The sequence below is a fragment of the Cygnus atratus genome, chromosome 16 (genome assembly GCF_013377495.2).
Source record: "Cygnus atratus isolate AKBS03 ecotype Queensland, Australia chromosome 16, CAtr_DNAZoo_HiC_assembly, whole genome shotgun sequence".
Lineage (NCBI taxonomy): Eukaryota > Metazoa > Chordata > Aves > Anseriformes > Anatidae > Cygnus > Cygnus atratus.
This window is the reverse complement of record NC_066377.1, coordinates 46,117-66,778: the sequence shown is the minus strand read 5'-3', so window position 1 is coordinate 66,778 and position 20,662 is coordinate 46,117. Positions and strand designations below refer to the sequence as shown.

Sequence of the window (20,662 nt, the reverse complement as noted above, 5' to 3'; positions counted from 1 at the left end):
TGGTTCATGTCACTTCTGGTTTTGTTTAACAACCATGAGTTTTTTCTTTTTTTGTCTTAAATTAACTCAACCCCAACACCCCTGGAACAAATACCTGTCTACCTGATTTGTTAGCCAGCTCCACATTATCTATTTAAAAATAAATAAATTCTTATGAGCAAAACAAAAGCGAAACTACGGAGCACAAGTAGCTTCTATCAGCGCAAACTTTAAGGTCTACTTAAAAAGTGTACAGGTAATAAAGTGACGTTTTTGTGGGGATGAATAATTATCTGGTTAAGATTCCACAGCTCCACTGGTTATGTTTTAGTACTCAGTAAAGACTTAAACAACAACAAAAAAGTAGTCTGAATTTTACAATTACAAAGGAAATAATTGAAAACAAGTAGAACTTGAGCTCTAACAATTGCTTCTAAGGCAGATTTAGAAACAAACAAAAAGAGTCTTCTTGCATCTTTTTGTGAATATCCCTGTCTTGAAAGAAGAACACTAAATCTTTATGTATTTGGCAGTATGATATCTGCTATGACCTTGTATATCTCCACTTACATTATAATTCAGAGGTCCTTCCTCTTCTTGGAAGTTTCTGGGATGTTCAGTCTCTTAGAATTTATTTCAGGAATCTTCTTGAACAGATTTGATTGTACAGAGCTGTTTTAGTTGGTCTTCTTCTCTTATCCTTAATTCATATTCCTTGGAAACCAGAAGAGCCACAAGCCTCTGATGTTACTTGATCTTTACACGCAGCCCTAGTGATAAACCACATCGACCAGTTCTTTAGTTCATGTGTTCAGTACTTACAGTGATTGCTTCAGACACTGCACATTGCTCCCTCTGGAGCATGACTATTTCCTTTCTTCTTCCTTGCTACTCATACAAGCAATTAAATCTCAGACCACTTTTTCTGTCTCAGCAGTAACCACCTCCTTTACCTCTGCATGACACACCCACAGCAGTGTTCACCAAGCCACCAGAAACTTTCAGAGTGGCCTACATCCCAAATTGACACCTGACAGTTGGCACCTTCACCACACCAAAGCATCGGCAGCTGCTTTTGTAATCCCTTTGGAATGCAGCAGTCGTGGTTCCTATGTAACTAATGACTTAATAGTGTCACAGGTGTTTTTCGTAGCCCAATTCCACCCACCTATAATCCCAAATGGCTCAAAATATTTTATTCCTTCTTTTCCCTAGTTCCGTGGCCTTGAAATTGCTGTGCAGTTCTTCAGCTTTCTAAGGAAAACATAATTTTATATTTTTCTTGCCTCCTTAATAAGTTGTTGTTCAGGTATTGTACTGTCATAACCTCAGAGTAGCCATATTGCACCTTAAACTTGTAATGTTTCTAGTCTTTAGTAGAAAGAGATCAGTATAACTTCCATGGAAATGTTGCAGAATCCTTTCTGTGAGTCTGTATCCCAGTAGGTACATGTTTAATTAGACACATCAACTTTATGCATGTGTGCACTAACACAGGGGAAGCGTGTTGCCTCTTTTTAATTCACCTAGAGGTCCCATTCACCACATTCTGTCTTTTCTGCTACTGCAAATCACTTGACTTAGCAGAGTCTGGTGGTTTTAACTCATAAAAGGGATGCAAAAAGAAGTCATTAAGAGTATATTGACATTGTGAGTGTAAGGCTGTGCTTGAGCTTGAACTGTCATCATTTGGTCGATGTGATGAGAGCTTTTGCCTCTGGCAAGCCTTGAAGAACATCAGGAGAAAAACTGTGGTTTGCTTGTTCAACCTCTCTGTAGTCCATCTCATTACATAGCCAGTATGCTGTCGTACTGATGTTACGTGACTGGCACTGGAAAACTAAGTGACTGCAATCGCCCTCCTAAAGCACTCTTGCAGGCTAAAAGGACAAAAGGGGTTTATAGCTAATCTGAGTGTTGGCTGCTCATGTGACAATGAGCATTCCCTATTGAAAGTCACACGTACTCTGTGCTGTGGGGTAGAAGTGCGGGCACAGAGCTGGCTCCAGGCTCTTGCTAAGTTTTTACCGGTTCCCTGGCCTTGCAGTCCAAGTACAATAGAGCAGTAGCTTGATTTTCCATTCACTTCATCTACACAGCTCATTTTCAGCCAGATATTGACTTACTGTTGTATAATTATATAATCCATAAACCCAGTCACTCAGTGGGCTACGCCTAGCTCTAGGTCCTGGAATCTAGCTTTTAGCTTTTGTTTCCACTCAAAGTACTTCTCCACCTGCCAGACAGAGTTGTGTTGAAAGAACATTTGCTATTACACATAATGTTTAGCAACAGGAACTCGAGATGTGGAATTCAATAGTTAAGGTAATTATACAATTTTTAAATGAAGTCTAAGACATCTTTTATTAAGACACACCTCTTTGCTACCATTTTTGGGCCTCACAACACCCAAACAAATTTGAAAGTACTCTTTCCCTTGCTATTTTTTTTGATTGTTTGTTTTTCTCCATGCTTGCAGTTTGTACCCATCTACTGATAAAGGGTTTAAGTAAACTGTACTAAATCTGAAATCTGATGACCTTGATATTAACCGGACTCTGTATTTAATATATTATTTGCTGATAGGGATGGCTTCCTGACTCACAAACTATAATGAAGAGTTTCTAATTTTTCTCTAGGTAAAATATCCCTGGTCTTAAGATTACTCTCCCTTTGATTCCCAAAGAAGAGTATCAGCAAGTGAGGGAAAAAAATAAAAAAAATAAAAAGATTGAACTGTCAATTATCCCAATTTGTTTGTGAAATGGCTCTGAAATTGGACATCATTCTAAATTCACTTAGAACATTTTTGTCCTGTGATTTGCAAAAAGAGGAGAAAGAGAAAAGAATGTGTCTAGATAAGTGCTCAAGTTACAGTGACAGACTTTACAGGAGGGAAGAAAAAAAAAAGACGACAAAAGCTAAATAGTGTAAATCATGTACATAATCCTGGCTACTTTCTTGTTCCATGGTTGCAGTGAAAGGGAAACACTGCTTTGCAAGTCCGCTGAATAAGGCTTTGAATATGTAAAAATGTATTTATGAATGTTTGTGTAGAAACATCTGGAGCCAGAAAGAATGATTTCCAAACATAAACAGATGAAAGTCAAACAAGCAGTCTCCGAATAGAAGGTAAGATGTGCTATTTAATAACATGAACACTCACATCAGTAAATGAAGAATCACCTATTCCAGAGTTTATTTAAAATTACATTGTAAAATTTTAATGATGTAAAGTTGGTAACCCATTATCAGGAAAGTAAGGATTTTATTTTCCTCGTGGTTTTCCCATACAAGATTTCTTACGACATTTTGTTCAATTTAGAGAGAGACAGACCACTTATAATGCATCTTCCTATTAGTCAATCACATTTACAGTCTTAAAGGCCTTGATATTTGAAAATTTATCACAGGAGAAATTAACGAGTAGATGCTTGGAACCCATCTCGACAGGAGTAAGTTTAAACTTTGTACTGGATTTCTCACCAGCTTTCAATGGCGGTACGCTAGAAATAGGAAAAAAAGGGAAAAATATCAGCAGAAAATAGGCTTATACATCATGCTTGAATTTCCTCAATAGCCAGCTCCCATTTTACATAAGCACTCCCAACAGCTCAGTGTAGGATGGTCACGAAACGACCATAGAGGACTTAGCTATTTGATAAATACCTAAATACTCAAGCCCATGCATTAAGTGCTCTCTCACAAAGCATTGCGCATTTGGGGTGAGGGTGGGAGCATTCTAATATCATATGAGCTAAAACTTCAAGCAGAACAGGAGGCATAAAAGACATAATGGAATTATTAAAAAGAACAAGCTAATACCGTGATGCGTATTAATGCAAACTCTCAAATTACAGTAGATTGTGGCACCATGGAAACCTAAGTGTTTAGACACCAGGAAATTCTAAATGTAAGTTAAAATGTTTTAAACTAGTATGGTTTAAAATTCTGGGAGATCCATATTTATGATTTTACCAAACAGGCTTACCATGTGACATTATTTTGTCTTGCCTGAGGATAAAGTTGTATATGATACATAACACAGGGTTGCCAAATTCCCTTAGGAGAGATGATAAATTATGGGTAGACCGTTCCTAGTTGCTCAAGTGCAAATGGCAATGCTAAATTGCTGTGTTTGGGTTTGACAGCATGCGTGTGTGTGTGTTCAGTGAAAGAGCACACTTCCATAGTCCAGGTACCCGGGATCTATAGTAAAAGGAAATTATTTTATTCCAGTCTTCTCGTTACCCATCTCAATATCATTTAGTAGCTTCCTGACTGTGTGCCCTTCCTTTCTACTCTCCCAATGTCATTATTTGGTAAAGTTCTAAAAGCAGAAAATCAATGTACTTGTAGTTCCTGTTTTGAAAAACTTCTTAAAAAAAAAAAAAACCAACACACAAAAACAAACAAACAAAAAAAACCACCACCACCAAAACATTTTTATTATACTGAAAACAACAACAAAATGCTGCAACCTTTATGATAATATTTTCCCTATTCTTTTCCTGCCTGCCTCAGGGATTTAGGTTGTGTACAAGTTCCAGGCCTTAGACAAGTAAATTCAGGCCACAAAATGGATCACAGGAAGTTCCGCACCAACATGCAAAAGAACTTCTTCACGGTGATGGAGCACTGGAACTGCCTGGGGAGGCTGTGGAGTTTCCTTCTCTGGAAATACTCAAGGCCCGTCTGGACGCCTGCCTGGGCAACCTGCTCTAGGGAACCTGCTTTGGCAGGAGGGTTGGACACGATGATCTCTTGAGGTCCCTTCCAACCCCTAGAATTCTGTGATCTGCTTTTTACATGTGTGTCTGTGTGATGTAAATGCAAATTGTTTATAAGGCTGAACAATCAGACTGGCACCTGCAGTCCATTTTAAAAAGTGGGAAAAAATATCCTGGTTAAAATACAGTATAGTTCGTACAGAAACACTCATAGTCTATTGCTAGTCCTATGATCAAAACAAGAAGGTTTAACCCATCTGGCCTGTAGCAGCATAGGCAGCCTCAGCAACATTCACTGCATGGGTATACATTTACATTTTGCTGAAACTGTGGGGTCCTGCTAGATAGATCAGCAAACAAGTTCTGTCAAATTGTGACGGTAATTATTTACCCTCCCAAACTATGGAGCCAAAGCCTAATTGAGATGGAAAGCTGGTTTAAAGCTATGTGCAAGAAGAAAATTCTGTGTCATCTCAGTGTTCAGTTCAAAGTCATCCGTGTCTATGTTCTGGTTTATGTATTTTTGATAGCAGGAAGAAGGCACTTCTTGTACTTACTCTATCTCAAGGATTCCTCTCAGCAGGTCATTGCCTTCTACCTGCAGCACACAGTCCATCACTTCTGTATTAATAGGATTGGTAAATACCACTTCTACATCAACTTCTTTATTCACTTTTGCTTCACCAAGTACCTGCACAAGGAAAATGCTTGAAAGGTCAGACTCAGTATTCTTTTCAAATCTAAGCCTCTTCAGCCATTACAAGAGACACTCATCCTAGTGTCTCATTACTACGGACCAAGGCAGAACTGAGCAGAACATCCCTTTCTGGGGAAGGAAGTACTTATAAAAGCTCATTTTCCCTTTTGTCCTATGCTGCAGTTAGAGTAAAGGGACAGTGATTCACCTGTATGTCAATAGCAGGATTGTCCAGGGTAATGTCTCTTTGCACTAGTACTTGAATTCCACCTTCTACATGACATAAAGCTGTTATTTGAATTGTGTTGTCTGTAGTTAACTGCTGTTGATATTCAGCATAAGATATCTTAATGGGAAAATGTTTCTCTGAAAGAAAAAAAAAAATTGATAAACGCTTTTATAAGGGAGCAGAGTTTCATATCTAGTATTAATGTTTTCCTTTTGTGCTGTGCCTGACTAGAAAGGCCTGTAGCCATCACTGCCAAAGTCAGTTCATGTGAATCTGTCAGTTTGCTAGAGAAATAGAGATTTCTTCAATATTATCACTCCTCTAGTCTCTAGTATTATCTTGCTTGGCTTCTGTTCCTCCCAGTTGCCCTGAAAAATAAGACAGAGTTTAAGGAATTTACATGTCACTACATTTGTTATGGGATGCTCTCTGGGTAGGCCTCATTAGTCCTAGCTGCTCTGAGGTGGGTTAAATGCCGTGTTTACATTCCTTTTTTCTTTCCTAGCACTATTTTTTATTCATGTGTTTTTACAGTAGTTTCCATGCTGTAATTCAAATCAAGGAACATTGGATTGGCAAGGCTCTCCCTTGTCTTTGAATCCAGGTAATTCCACAGTGGCCATTCATACAGTAGATGTCAAGTTCAGATGAACTGTAGAGCATCCATGCTACATGCAAGCATTGTGAGCCACAAAGTGTTTTTCAGCAGTGTAGAGCAGATGAAAAACACAAGATGACAAGTCACCAGCATAAAGTCTCACAAAAGCAAGCAACAAAATGGAGACACTGTGAATTTCCTAGATTCTGCCAGTAGCAAGATTTGTTAAGTACAAATCCTAGCAAATGGAGCATACCTCACTTGACAGAAGGGAGCAAAAATGGCCCCTGTCATCAGACTTGGTGGAAAACTCTCCCTGCTGACTATATTCAGCCCATAGTTTAATATAACAAGTGTGCCCTGGCAGGGGAAAAAAAGAAAAAAAAAGGGGGGGGGCGGCAAACTGTATTTTAGGATGCATTGAATGTTCTGGATGCATTAAATGCAGCATAGCCAGCTGGTCAAAAGAGGTGATTTTCTCACTATATTTAGCGTTGGTGTGGCCTCACCTTGAATACTGCATGCAGTTCTAGTCTCCCTAGTACAAAAAGGATGTTAAAGTCCTTGAAAACGTATGAAGGAGGGAAATGAAGCTGTTAAAAGGGCTGAAGGGCATCTCTTATGAGGATAGGCTGAGGATACTTTGGTTGTCTACTCTGGAGAGGAGAGGGCTGATAGGCAATGTCATTGCTCTCTACAACTTCCTGAAAAGGGGAAGTGGAGAGGGAGGTGCTGTTCTCTTCTCCCTTGCACCCAATGACAGGAGGGAGAATGGCATAAAGCTGTGCCAGGGAAGGTTAGATATAAGAGAACAATTTTGTATCATGCGGGTGGTCAGACACTGGAACAGGCTTCCTAGAGAGGTGGTAGATGCCCTGTGCCTGCCAGTGTTCAAGAGATGTTTGGACAATGACCTCAAAGATTTACTTTTGGTTAGCCCTGAAGAGGTCAGGCAGATGGACTAGATGATCTATGAAAGTCCCCTCCAACTGTTCTAGTCTTGTCTAGTCTATTCACTGAGATTCCAATTCCTAATGAGGATGTGAAACATGTCTTTTTAATCTGTTCATAAGTGCAGTATGTTTTTGGCTGTTTCAGCCTCTTCTGTATAGAACTTTCAGATTACAGTTTGTTATGCCTTTTTCCCCCAAGTTGACCAACTTCTATTGCCTGCTTACTGATAACTTTTAGTAAGAATTGTGATAATTTTTTTTTTTAATTTGAAATATTACCTTCCTCAGGAGACAGAGTGACAGATATGGAGTCCTTCCAGATCTCACGAACTGGTCTTCTAGTGTACACAGTGCTCCAAGCAGTCATATTTACATGAACAGACTTAACATCAGATTGTAAATTTGCAAGAACCAGAATTAGATTGAGATCTTTGCCAACTTCTAAAGGACCAGCCACTTTGAACTTCCCTGAGATATCAGGCTTTTGTTCAATTTCCTTTGGTGTCGGTGCTGTAGGATCAAATTTATCTTCAAGTCCCAGCTTCTTACGGGCTTTTTTAAAAATATCTCTTTCTTTTCTAGAGCCTGTTAGAAAGAACCATGAAAATTACCCTCAACAGTTCACACACATCTCTTCTTTTACATTACACCTAGAGGCTAGTCAGCTGAACTTAGTGTCTGTTCTTAAAGAAGAACAGAGCCAGTGTTTTCCACAGCCACACTTAATTTTCTAGATCTGCAGCCAGCAATGTCACTTTTCCTGTAATAGCATCTTTTTGTAACACAAAATCTTAAGTCCGAAGTTTCTCACCCTTCCCTTTTCTATGTTTCTTAATGGTTGTAATATCTAAAAATGTGAATTCATATTTGCTGATACAGAAAAGGACCCTAATATAAGGGAATGGCTATGGTAATGTGGTAGGTTGTTAGGTTGTTGTGTTAGGTGCTGTGTGTTAGGTTGACTCTGACCAACAGCCAAACAACCATCTAACCCCTCACTCACTCCCCATTCCTGCAGGATGGAGAGAAACTAGAAGGAAGGTGAGAAGACTTACAGGCCAAGATAATGACAGTTAAAAAGGAAAAACAAAAGCTGTACATGAGCAAAGAAAAAAAAAAAAGAACTCATTCACTACTCCCCACTGGCAGGCAGACGCCCAGCAACTTCCTGGAAAGCAGGGCCTCAGTAAATATAACACTTGCTTGAGAATACAAATGCCATAACCACACATGTCCCCCCAGTCCTCCTCTTCCTTTTCCTGAACTTCTATTGCTGGGTCGTATGGCATGGAATATCCTTTTGGTCAGTTTGGACTAGCTGTCCCGGCTCTGTCTCCTAACAATCTCTTGCCCACCCATAGTTTATTCATTGGGACAGGGGAGAAGGGGGAGGGAGAAATAAAGCCTTGACACAATGCAGCACTGTTCAGCAATACCCTAAACACTGGTGTGTTATCAATATGTAGCCACAAATACGAAGCACAGCACCATAGGGGCTGTTATGTAGAAAATTGACTCCATCCCAGCCAGGCCCAATATACAGTGGAAGCTAGTTATTTGGGCTCTACTTTATCTTGCTTTTTAACCTTAGTGTATATATTTCCAATAACAGTGTTCATTCTTTGCACTTGCAAATTCAGTTCATGATTATCGTATTTTTTTCTGCGCTATCAAAACCAAAGATCTGACAAGTTTGCATACTGTGTGACCCTTTGAAAGAGTTGCTGTTCTTGGACCTAAATGTTGATTTAGCTTAGGTTTCTGTCACAGGCCTTTCATTCTTGCTGTCAAATAACTGGGTTGTAGGCTAATTCTCACAAAGCACAGGCAGTGCACATTAGCATAGACAGGCAGAACAGCGAATGCTTTACTCAAAGTTGTTTGGACTTGCCTTATTTAGGTCCCACAAAGCAGCTATGTATCAGAAAGGGCAAGGCATCATCTTTTACTCTTTCCCTTCTCTTCCCTTTTCTGTTAGAAATGAAGCAGCTGAATGAATTATGCTCCCACCTTATAGATGACCAAAACTGCCCACCAAGAGACTCCTATCCTGAAGTTTACATAAGCTTTGGAACAAAGCAACTGTAGAACTAGAGTATTAAATTTTTTTTTTTACCTTCCTCATATTTATAATCACTGGTGACATCTACACGATCATCTCTACCAACTGCCTTTGTGCTGATGAACTGGCCAATTGTTGTAGACTTGGAGAATATTAATGTTTTCTTTCCAGTTGCAGGGTCATAATTCCAGTACATACAGTCTGCATTCACTTCTGCGAATACAAATGGGCAATCGTAGTCCAAATCTATGTCTCCTTCTTTGATGGCATTCCGTGAGGCAGGACCACACTGATAAATTCCTATGGCATCAAGAAAAAATAACTTGGAACTAGTCAATGGTTTCACAGTAAGCAGCTTACTAGACAGATATTTGTCAACGACCCCTGAATTACCAAGTGCTGGTGTCCCACTCATAGAATGGCTCAGGTTGGAAGGGACCTTAAAGATCACCTACTTCCAACCCTCCTGCCATGGGCAGGGATACCACCCACTAGATCAGGTTGACCAAGGCTCCATCCAGCCTGGCCTTGAACACCCTCCAGGGATGGGGCATCCACAACTTCTCTCGGCAACCTGTTCCAGTCCCTCACTATCCTTACAGTGAAGAATTTCCTCCTAATGTCTAATCTAAATCTATCCTCTTTCAGTTTAAGACCATTTGCCTATCATTATCTACCTAAGTAAAGAATCCTTCTCCATCCTTTTTATAAACCCCCTTTAAATACTGAAAGGCCACAGTGAGGTATCCCTGGAGCCTTCTCCAGGCTGAACATCCCCAGCTCTCTAAGCCTTTCTTCACAGGAGAGGTGCTCCAGCCCTCTGATCATCTTTGTAGCACTCCTCTGGACTCGCTTTAACAGGTCCACATCTTTCTTGTGCTGGGGGCCCCAAACCTGGATGCAGTACTCCAGGTGGGGCCTCACGAGGGCAGAGTAGAGGGGGACAATCACCTCCCTTGACCTGCTGGTCACCCCTCTGTTGATGCAGTCCAGGACGCAGTTGGCCTTCCGGGCCATATCTTTCCAATTTGGAGATCAGGATGTCATGTGGGACCATGTCAAAAGCCTTACAGAGGCAGACCCTCATACCAGGCTGATCACCAACGTGTCTTGCATTTATTCTGAAGATACACTTGATTTGGTTTTCTAGTATTCATTACTCTTCAGTAGCTCTGGATACCTATATTGGAAACATAGGAACAGCTACAAAAAACTGCTCCTAGAAGCCTAGTTTGTTTCTTGGCAGCCACAGAAGAGCAGAGGCTTTTTTACTTAGACAGATACCGTCACACGATTTCTGAGCAGGGAAAGAAATTACTTTTACAATGGCTTTACAATTTCTTTTTCTCTCCGAAAGTGGCTGACTTCATAATTTTTTGTCATTATTCCTGGAATTAAATCTGTGTACCTCCACTTTCTTCTTGGGGAGTTGCATCCAGAATTTGCCATCCACTGTATGAGGGGCCCAAGTCACTGCGGGAAAACCAGCTTTCATTCCAGACATGGAAATTCCTACATTCATGAATGAATAAAGTAAACCACTGTTACGTGTTTCCAAATTCCTATTCACATCCATTAATCAGTCATCTTAGTTGAAGTTATCGAATATTTTAATTTCTAAAGGTTCTTATCTGAGACTGACCACTTCCACTCTGATCCTGGCTATCTTAATTACACCGGAGCTGAAAATTGCATTGTGGAACAGACATAAATGTTCAAGGGGAGAAAGCAAATTTGTGAAATTAGATACAATTTCCTGAGCCTTTTTTTTTCCCAAAAAAGTTCTGAGTTTGTGCACATTCGTAGTTTCAGGTGTGTTTCTTATAGCACAATGCCACAGTTATTTCTGTTGTTCCTATATTTAGGATGGTTTCAAAACAAGCAGGGAAGTAATCAAGGCAAGAAGTGAGGGGGTACACCTGTTCTTTGCTGAATGCAAACTTGTTTCAATTGCATTTGATGCTCAGTAGTGATAATTAAATTATTTTCACTGCAAATGACTTCGTTGCAGGGGAAAAAAAAAAGGTAGGGGAAGGGGGACAGGTTCTGTCAAAACTTTAATAGTATAACAGGAGCTGCTTTTGAAGAATAGTTCCAAACTAAGCGAAGTCCCACTGTTTGATATTTCCAGTGTAATATCCCAAATTTTCAGTCGTTTGTGTCATCGTAGCTATAACTTTGTCTGCCTTGGTTTCAATTTGCTGTTTTTAGTCATGCTTAATTAAGAAAGAGTGAAAATACCAAATTTTGTAGTGCTATGATTTTTTGTTGCTCCTGTGTGTGCAGTTGTTTTTAGGTCAATTTTCAGGAAGTTAATGCAGCATTTTTCATTAGAATGTATGTTCTGCACCTGAAGACTATAATCACTGATAGTTCCTATTATTAAATATTGTAGAACTTTACCAGACACTGTCAGCTCCTCTCTCCAAATGATTTCCAGAAGCATCATAAAACTCATCCACACGCAGGTTTCCATCTGCATCATGGGCAGAGCTGAAGTTTGTAATTGTACGAGTGGGAATCCCCAGACATCTAAGCACTAAAGAGCAAATAGAAACCCATAGTCAGAAAGCACTATTTCCAGCATATAGTTTCATATAGCATATTAATGTCTGGATAGACTTTCATGTTGAAAGCATTATTAGTAAATATTTATTTATTTATTTTTTTTAACAGAATCTGTACGCTATCTTATATGCATTACATAAAGCATACCTGTGGTCAATACTGCTGCAAACACCCAACATTGTCCATATCTAACAGGCCTGAATCCTGATTTCTTCCAGTTTTGCAGGATTTCACCACTTCCAGTCCAGCTGCTTGGACTTTTCCCACCTTCATAATTTCCACTCCAGTTTCCTAGTACCACTCCTTGGTCGTCATTGCCGTTGACCTGTAAAAATATTCACTGAATTTATAAGACAAATTAAGAGTTTATAACAGATTAAGTGGCAGCGGGGAAGGAGAAAAGCATTGAATGACATTTTAGTGGACAAAAGTCATTGCTTCTTGAAGTTGGCCTTCAGGAATAAGTCTCATCTTTTCAGGGAAATGAAATATGTGTCCTCAAAATAATGAGGAGCATTTATCCACTGTGTCTTCCACCCAAGTGTAGTAGTACCCAGCAAGAAGAGAAACTGAAGTCTGTAGTGAATCTTTCTGTCATAAGGTGGCAACTTTTCCACTGTACTTTTCCACTGAATGGCATCAGCAATACATATATGCAGCTAAGCTGTCAGAATGTGTCTGGATAATAACAGAGTGAACCCTTAGCAAATTCATAGACAGTATTACATTAGGAGAAGAGTCAGACACAACAAATGCAGAGTCACCTTGAGAATCTTGGATACTGAATCAACAGAAATATCATGAAATCCAGGAAAAAAAGGTGTAGATTTCAGAACTCAGGGCAGAATAACACCATGCATTGGTACAGGCTGGGAACGGTTTGCTGAGTGGCAGCTCAGCTGAAAGGAACATGTGAGTTACAGCAAATGCCAGAGATTATCAGAATATTGAGGAAAATTGTTATCCCCCTTTTATCACTAGTGAGACTGTGGCAGGAGTGCTGTCTCTAGTTTCAGGGTCTTCAGTTCAGAGGAACGTTGAGGCATTGAACAGGGACCAAGAGACAGGACTACCATGATTGTCAGGGGCCCTAGAGCACACAGCTTATAAGATGTTGAGAGTGCTAGGCTAATTCTGTCTAGTAAAGGTGAGGATAAGGGAGAATGAATAGCAGCTTACAACTACTTGAACATACAAAGTTTTGAGTCCAACTTTTCTCTGTACTGGCATATTATATAACAAGAGGCAACAGCATTAAGTTGTAGCTTGGGAAAACCATATTGGACGTAAGAGAAAAATTAATCACTAAGAGGCTAGGACAGCTCTGGACTGGTCACCCAGAGAGGCCATGAAATTTTCCATCCTTGGAGATTTTCAAGACAACCTGACAAATCCATGGCTTACCTGATCTAGTGCCACCACTTCCCACTTCAAATGGAGAAATTGGACTAAAGACCTCCATAGCACTAGCCCCTCCGCATACCAGCCCACAACTTAACTTTCAGTTTGACTATTGGATATCAAAGTTTGTAATATCAAACATACCACAGATGACATAAATCTAGAAGGCTTAGATCAGACAGCCATGTAGGGATTTCTCTGACCCATATTTCTGGTTTCTGGTGTATACAAACAGTGGCCTAAAATTTTTTGAGAAGTCTCTTCATACTTTAACTATTCATATAGTATTCATATATATTCATATTCTTCATACATAACTATTTTAAAAGAATGTTTAGTAGTTTGGACTTTTTGAACATGTTGCTTACCATTGCGCTGAGAACTCGGCCCAGATATTTGGGATCATTTCGGTGAGATACATCTGTGGCAGGATCCTGACGGTAGTTTAAGCTTCGATCCAGCATGGAAAGGCAAATATTGAGAATATCTCCTTGAAACTATGTTATAGAAATAAGTTAGTGTATTGGAACCACAGATTATGCTACTGCGCTAAAAATCAGGATAAGTAGAGCTACATAAGCATTTAATGTTTATTTAATCACTAAAATAAATCTTGCAGCTCAGCCAGGAATTTCACATAAAAATACAGCTTCAAAAAACCATAAATATTAAAATTCAAAGAGCTTTTCAAAAGTCAGAATCTGTGGACTGAAGGCCAAGCCTGTGCCATACAGTGTTGCTACACAATACTACCCAGCAGACACTAGGATTTCTGCTGGCTGCATCTCTGAGTCCTAGATCAATTGATTCACTGATTGATCCATTACAAATTTTCTTATTAATCAGCATAACAGGGCTTTACAGGAGTTCTAATTGCAATACTAGACTCCTGCTTTTCAGAGGTGTATGACCGTGATAAACTGTAAAAAGCAAACAAGCTGGTCACCCACCTTATGTGAAAACCAGAGCACAAAACACTGTCTGGTGTTTCAGTGCTGTGTTTACCTGGCCAAAGTTCCATCCAAAGCTGTTGATATGATGCGTATTGCCAGCAAAAATGATGCCAAACTCTTCTAGCACATATTCCTCACACTCAGCCTTGTTAGACATGAACACATCATCACCTGAAAAGCCAAAACAGAAGCATGTACCACCACAGCAGACAAAATAAATCAAAAACCTCCAGAGTTTTGGTCTTCATCAGCACGAACACTTGTAGATATTCACCCTTTACTATTCTTCCTGTTATATCCATATGATGAAATGCAGGACTTCCTGTATTTAGAGAAAGGGGTTGGAAGTTGTGTGTTTGAGTGAAGACAGAGGTATGACCATGTCAAATGTGGAAGAAGGCAGAGGGTAGATACGTCTCTTTTCCTGGTTCTAGAGAGACTGGACGCACTCTTCTAAACTTGTGCAGAAACGCAGAAGCTCTGGCAAAAGCAGCACTTAACCTGAATCTTTTAGGGCAAGGAGCCCTCCAGTAAGTACATGATACAGAGCTGATCTGATGTACCAGAAGGTCCTAAGAAACTATTATATGCTTTTCTCTTCTCAGTACTAGATTATGTGGTGAATGTTCAGCCCCTGTATTAAATTATAGATCAAACGGAGAAGCTGCAAATATTAATCAAACTACAAGTGAGTTAGTTCTTTCAGGGGAATGCCAACATATTCATACCTGAAGACCAAGGATTAAAGAGCAAAACAAAAGTGCCAAGGGTTGCTGGAGATGAGCTGCCACTTGAAGTACTTTGAACACTCAGCTTGTAACGTCCGATGACAGCATTAGCTGGGCTGGAAATGGTGATGCTTGCAGAGTTGGAACTGGTGGACTGCAGAACTGCACTCCAATTCTCCTTACTCGCTGTGCTGGAAATACCAAATGTGGCCTGGGTCTTAGCCTGCTTTGAGGGTTTTGGACCTTTTAAGGAAAATAAACAATTAAATTTTTTTTTTCCAGCTTGCTGAAATTTAGTTGTCAAGAATTCAGCGGAGATGTAACCCTCCCCTCAGATGAATGTGCCACATGTTTGAAACTGAAGAGCGCTATCACTGCTAGCTGGGGAGGGACTAATGCAACAAAGAACTCAAACATTTCCATGCCTACGTAAAGCAGCATGGTGGTTCTGAGGTATTATCTTGCTACCATATAGCACATACCAGGCCAGAAGAATGTGGCCTACGTGGCATTACAATTTCTGTGAAAGAAGTTGGGAGTCATACCTGTTTCTGCGATGAATGTTAAGTTTTGCTCAGGCTGTTCAATTCCATTGAAGGTGACAACAAAGGCTTGACCTCTCCTCACAATCAACTCTTTGCTCGAAAATTTATTTGTGTGGTGATCTCTTGTATTTTCTTTCAGGTGCCAATTGGTACTCAGCTGCGTTGCAGCTATGAAAAAGTGACAAGAGCAAGAAAATTTTACAGTACATCCAAGATTTTAAAATGAGGAAGAAGCACATAAACACTCTCACAAATTGCATGTTACTTTCTATAGCTACCTAGTAGCCATGTGAGGTTTGCACCACAAATACAAGTAATTAAATTATGAGCGTATTATTTATTTATTTTGGAAATTCTCCACCTTGCAGAGATTGTTAGAGATTATCTGCAAAATTCAGTAAAACAGGTGAAGTATATCCAGTAGTAAAGAAAAATCAGAAAGGAATCTGAGAGGAGAGAACCATGAGAGAATGGAATACTTGTGAGTTACTTGAATAAGGAATCCAGCTGAACTCTGCTAATTCCTTCAAGGTTTCATTCATTCCATGACTTGATGTTATACTTACAAAGTCACAGATTTGCTGTCTCTGAACAAGCAACAAAGAAACCTAAATGACCTGAGAAAGATTTCTGCATTTTGAATTGTGATAAGTAATCTCTAGACACATTTATGTTACATGTACCTCTGATATAACTACCAGCCACTATCTGTTGGAAGCACTTACCAAAAATATGTTGATGGACACTGGGCTGTCATTTGGCAGTGGGAGAAATGACAGAATTGGAGAGAGAACACTACTAAAGTCATGTATGTGAAATAAGCCGCAGAAAGCTCCTGTGTATGAGCTATGGCTTCATCAGAGGCCAAAGAACAGGTATTTGAGGTTGGTTTGGCTCTGACATCACCAGTCTATGGAGGGTTAACTAGTAGAAGACAGCTCGATGGTGGAAATGAAGTGCAGAAGTACAGAAGAAAAAGATGGCACTGTGTGTTTTCTTTATTTTTTTTTTATTAGTCTCTATCCACCTTTTCCTCCATTCCACTCACCCCTAAAAAGAGGGATAACAGTTAAGAGTAACAGTGCAGTTCTTAGCAGTGGAACAGAAGTACCCTGTGCTGTTACTGAGTAAAAAATTACTATGCAATGGTCAAACAGATTCATCCACAGAAAGGTGGGTTTTTTTTCTTTTCTTTTTTTTTCAGCATGATATTAGGCTTATGAGGTTTAGGCAAGCCTTGAAATAACTATAGCAAATAACTTAGCAATGTAGTCACAGTTTAAATGGGGAGAACGTGTTTCATAGTATCTAGGCAAGCAGCATGTACTTTGATTTTTTCAGGAACACACCTATGTTAAGAAAAAAAAATCAGAAACTTAGCAATGAAGCACATCTGTTGTAAAGCAAGCCCAGGGGTAGGGGAGACTTGTCTTTAGAAAGATTAAGGCTATTATAAATGGGACCATTTATAATAATTACTAGATTGGGCAAACTGCTTATGTATAAATACTAGCAAGTAAAAAACAAAACAAACAAACAAACAAAAAAAAACAGACAAACAAAATCCTCAAATTTTTGTATCCTCTCAGCCTTAACTTCAGGTATCAACCTCTTCTCATTGTAGCCTCTGTCAGGCTTTTCAATGATAACTTCTCCAAGATCTGTGTTGCCTCCTATGTCAGATTTGTCAGTCTTCATTTGCGCTCACCTGACAACTTCAAATAGCTGCAGACTTTCCTTTCCTTACTATTTGCAAAGTACAACATGTCTATATTGGATAATATCTGTTCTCCCAAATTTTGTTCTCATAAGCTTGTTTTTCCCATATGAACATTAAGTGGAAAAACAAACAAACAAAAAAAAGCACACACACACACACCCCTTTTTTTCTTGGATCAAAAATCCTTAGAATAGTGATCTTTCAGTGACCGTTACAGAGCTGAATATGAGGTATCAATGTAAGAAAATGACAGAGCACCACAGAAGGGGCTTGCCCCCTTGCTCACCTTGGCCCATATCTGATCAATACGTCCTGTAAGAGCAGCTTTTGGAGGTTTCCTCTGAATGGCTGCCTCTACTTCTGTTGACTCAAGGAATGTCTGATGCTTTTCACTTCTTTAAAACTCTAGTTGTAAAGTTGCCAGTTTGCCACATTTCCTGGTGGGCGGGGGGATGGAGGGGTGGGGTGGAGCTTCAATAGCCTCCTTTGCTCCCCAGCAAAGGGAGCAATCTGACCAATGGAGCATGAGGATTTTTTTTGCATTTTTTTTCCCCTCTCAGTCCTCACATCCTGATTTCTCTTTCTTGCAACCTACTATATGAAGTTTGAACAATATTTTTGCTTAAAATTCAGTCACCTGTTAAAAGATTCTATTGTATTTGAATTTGTAAGAATTTCAGTATTTAGTTGTTTTTCTTTCTGTGATAACAAAATTATAGTAATAGCATAACTTCTTCTTGCACCACATTGTTTTCAATTTTGGAATTTTTCATAAGCAATAGTTACAGTGACATTCTTTTAAAAATAATATATTGAATCCATCGTTTTCCTGGGGCTGCTTCCTTGAATGCTTCTGACTCCACCACAGGTCTAAATGAGGATCAGAATAATTTATGCCCTTGCACAGAAAGCCTGTTTCCAGGTCTTCTGAGGAGTTTACTATTATTGACATGTCATCGTCTCTTGCTGGAGCTAATCAGAGTGCATACTGTGTAAATAGTTTAATTTAGTTTCTTTCCCCAAATAGAAAAACAATGAATGTACCTCATACTGTAATTATATTATTTTTCTCTGCAGTGTAGTAGTTGCAAAACAATGAACAAGCTATTGTCTGTCCAAATCTAATCATGCGAAAGTTAAAGAACCAATTTTTCATTTATCACATAATTACTGTTTAACAACATTAAGTAGACAAACACTCATTGTCATATTTGCATGACACACTACAGAGATGATAAATAAATACATTTGTGACTTGTGATAAAATAGCTATCATTGTTTCCAGCTGGTATACTATTATTTTTTGATGGCAACATGCAGTTGTGCGCAAATATCTTTCACTTCATTTCAAGGAGAAAAATTTTTACACATGCTTTGCAGGTAGTTCCATTGTCTGGTAAAAAAGAAAAATGCTAATTCTGATGCTTCTTTGAAACCATCTGTAAAATTTGATGTATTCAATGCACAGTCATAAGCATACCTCTAACTGAGACCCAGTATGCTGGGCTGGCCACTGCTGTACGTATTCCCAACTGCAGAGTTTTAATTGGCTGGACATAGTATTCAGCAGCCCAAATAGTTCTGTTCTCAAGTTTGGATGATTTCTGAAAAGTCTAGAAATGAAAGTTGCTGTATCCATTTCACATACAACTATTTTATTCATAGTTCCTATAAAAAGGTTTTATTAGAAGAAACAGTTTTTACCTGGGTGTAATTCAGACTGCTGCTGTGAATCTCTGTTTATTAATAATATTTAATTTCAGGGGGGACCATAGTTTTATCACATGCAATATCCAACTGTGATTTTTAGAAGATACAACTTTAATTCCTAAATTTTATTTTTTTTTTAGAATCTGATTTTAAAATGTTAAGTCCAAACTATGAAGGTTTCAGATGTTAAGCTACCTTCTCCTTCCCGTACCCTACATTCTCTTCAATGACACGCTAACAATTTTTAGAATACATTCTTGATAGAGTTTGAGCCTATCATTGGAGACGTAGCAACCCTTTTCTCTTTAATAGAAAGATTAGTTACAATGATTGAAAGAAAAAAAAAAAAAAAGATCATTGATTATTCCTGAGATAGCTGTCAATTCATATATGGTCATGTTTCTCTCTCTCTCCCTCTCTCTCTTTTTTTTTTTTTTTTTTTTTGATAGCAATGGTGTACTGGGTATTGTCCCGTAGGTCATTGGCATAATTGTTTTTGGTACCTGATGGTATGATAGTATAGTTATAAACAGTACATTAGGGAAAACAGGTAGAAGGCTCAGGGGCAACTTTATCGCACTCCACAGGTACCTTAAAGGAGGCTGTAGCGAGGTGGGGGTTGGCCTATTCTCCCACATGCCTGGTGACAGGACGAGGGGGAATGGGCTAAAGTTACGCCAGGGGAGGTTTAGGTTGGGTATTAGGAAGAACTTCTTTACTGAAAGGGTTGTTAGGCATTGGAATGGGCTGCCCGGGGAAGTGGTTGAGTCACCATCCTTGGAGGTCTGTAAAAGACGTTTAGATGTAGAGCTTAGTGATATGGTTTAGTGGAGGACTTGTTAGTGTTAGGTCAGAGGTTGGACTGGGTGATCTTGGAGGTCTCTTCCAACCTAGATGGTTCTGTGATTCTGTGAATATTGTGGAAGACAGTATGACAAGGAAAACAAGTTGTTTCTGTTGCAGCAGCTTCCCGTGTTTTATTCCCAACTCTGGCTAAGTTGCCTTGCAGGCCTCTCCTTTGCTTTGTTTGTAAAACTGATGAATGATACATACCAGACCTGTGCATTAAAGATGATGGGCAAAGGTTGAGAATGAGAGTTGAATTATGGAGAAATATTAGCCCTAGTCAGAACAGTAGTCAAGCAGAATGCATCTGACCCACCTTACACCTTCCTGTAAGCCAAGTGATATTTGCAGAGCTTACGTTGCGGCTGTAAATGTAAAGAATACACAGGTAGGCACTTGATATGCCTGGTGGTCAGCTAGAAAAGATTATTATGGAGCTCACAAAATGCAAGTTCTAAGCCATATTAGTATTTTGTTTCAAGTACACAGAATGAGCTGTATCAGAATCATCTTTTGCAGACTGGTTCAGTTGCATAACTCATGACAGCCTTTTCTAGTAATACGCAGATTTCTTCCCTCACTCCAGTAACCGCGTTAAAGAAATGAGTATACAGGAGGAAGAGTTCAGCACTGAACAGCGAAGGACATGATTTGCAGTAGAGTAATTACCCTCGTTATTACTTTTGACCCTTCTTTCAATTAGCTTTCTCTTCCCCACCAACTCTGTATTAATCCACAGCGATACTTGATTTCTATCAAATGTCACCTATAAATAATTGTGCCTTTCTTTGAGGATGGGAAATCAGTCTTTTTCTGCCCCTTTATTCTTTCTGAGAATAGCTCTTCCATGCGTATCCCTAAAACACAATGTAACAACCATCTGGCCATGACTCACCGGAGACCATCACAGTTCCCTGGGAAGTCTGAACTATTCTGTCTCCCC

The 20,662-nt window shown here is 39.3% G+C and overlaps 1 protein-coding gene across 1 annotated transcript; it reads right to left on the bottom strand.

The window, feature by feature from the left end:
- Positions 1–1,205: 1,205 nt before the first annotated feature.
- LOC118258429 (protein-glutamine gamma-glutamyltransferase E-like) lies at positions 1,206–17,585 on the bottom strand. Its single transcript, XM_035567224.1, has 13 exons — positions 17,450–17,585; positions 15,444–15,611; positions 14,899–15,141; positions 14,223–14,341; positions 13,586–13,714; positions 11,964–12,141; positions 11,652–11,787; positions 10,657–10,760; positions 9,303–9,548; positions 7,466–7,771; positions 5,615–5,772; positions 5,267–5,400; positions 1,206–3,485 (listed from the first exon to the last, which is right to left on the bottom strand). The coding sequence occupies exons 1-13, from the start codon at positions 17,457–17,459 to the stop codon at positions 3,338–3,340; spliced, it is 2,079 nt and encodes a 692-aa protein (XP_035423117.1). The 5' UTR covers positions 17,460–17,585; the 3' UTR covers positions 1,206–3,337.
- Positions 17,586–20,662: the final 3,077 nt, after the last annotated feature.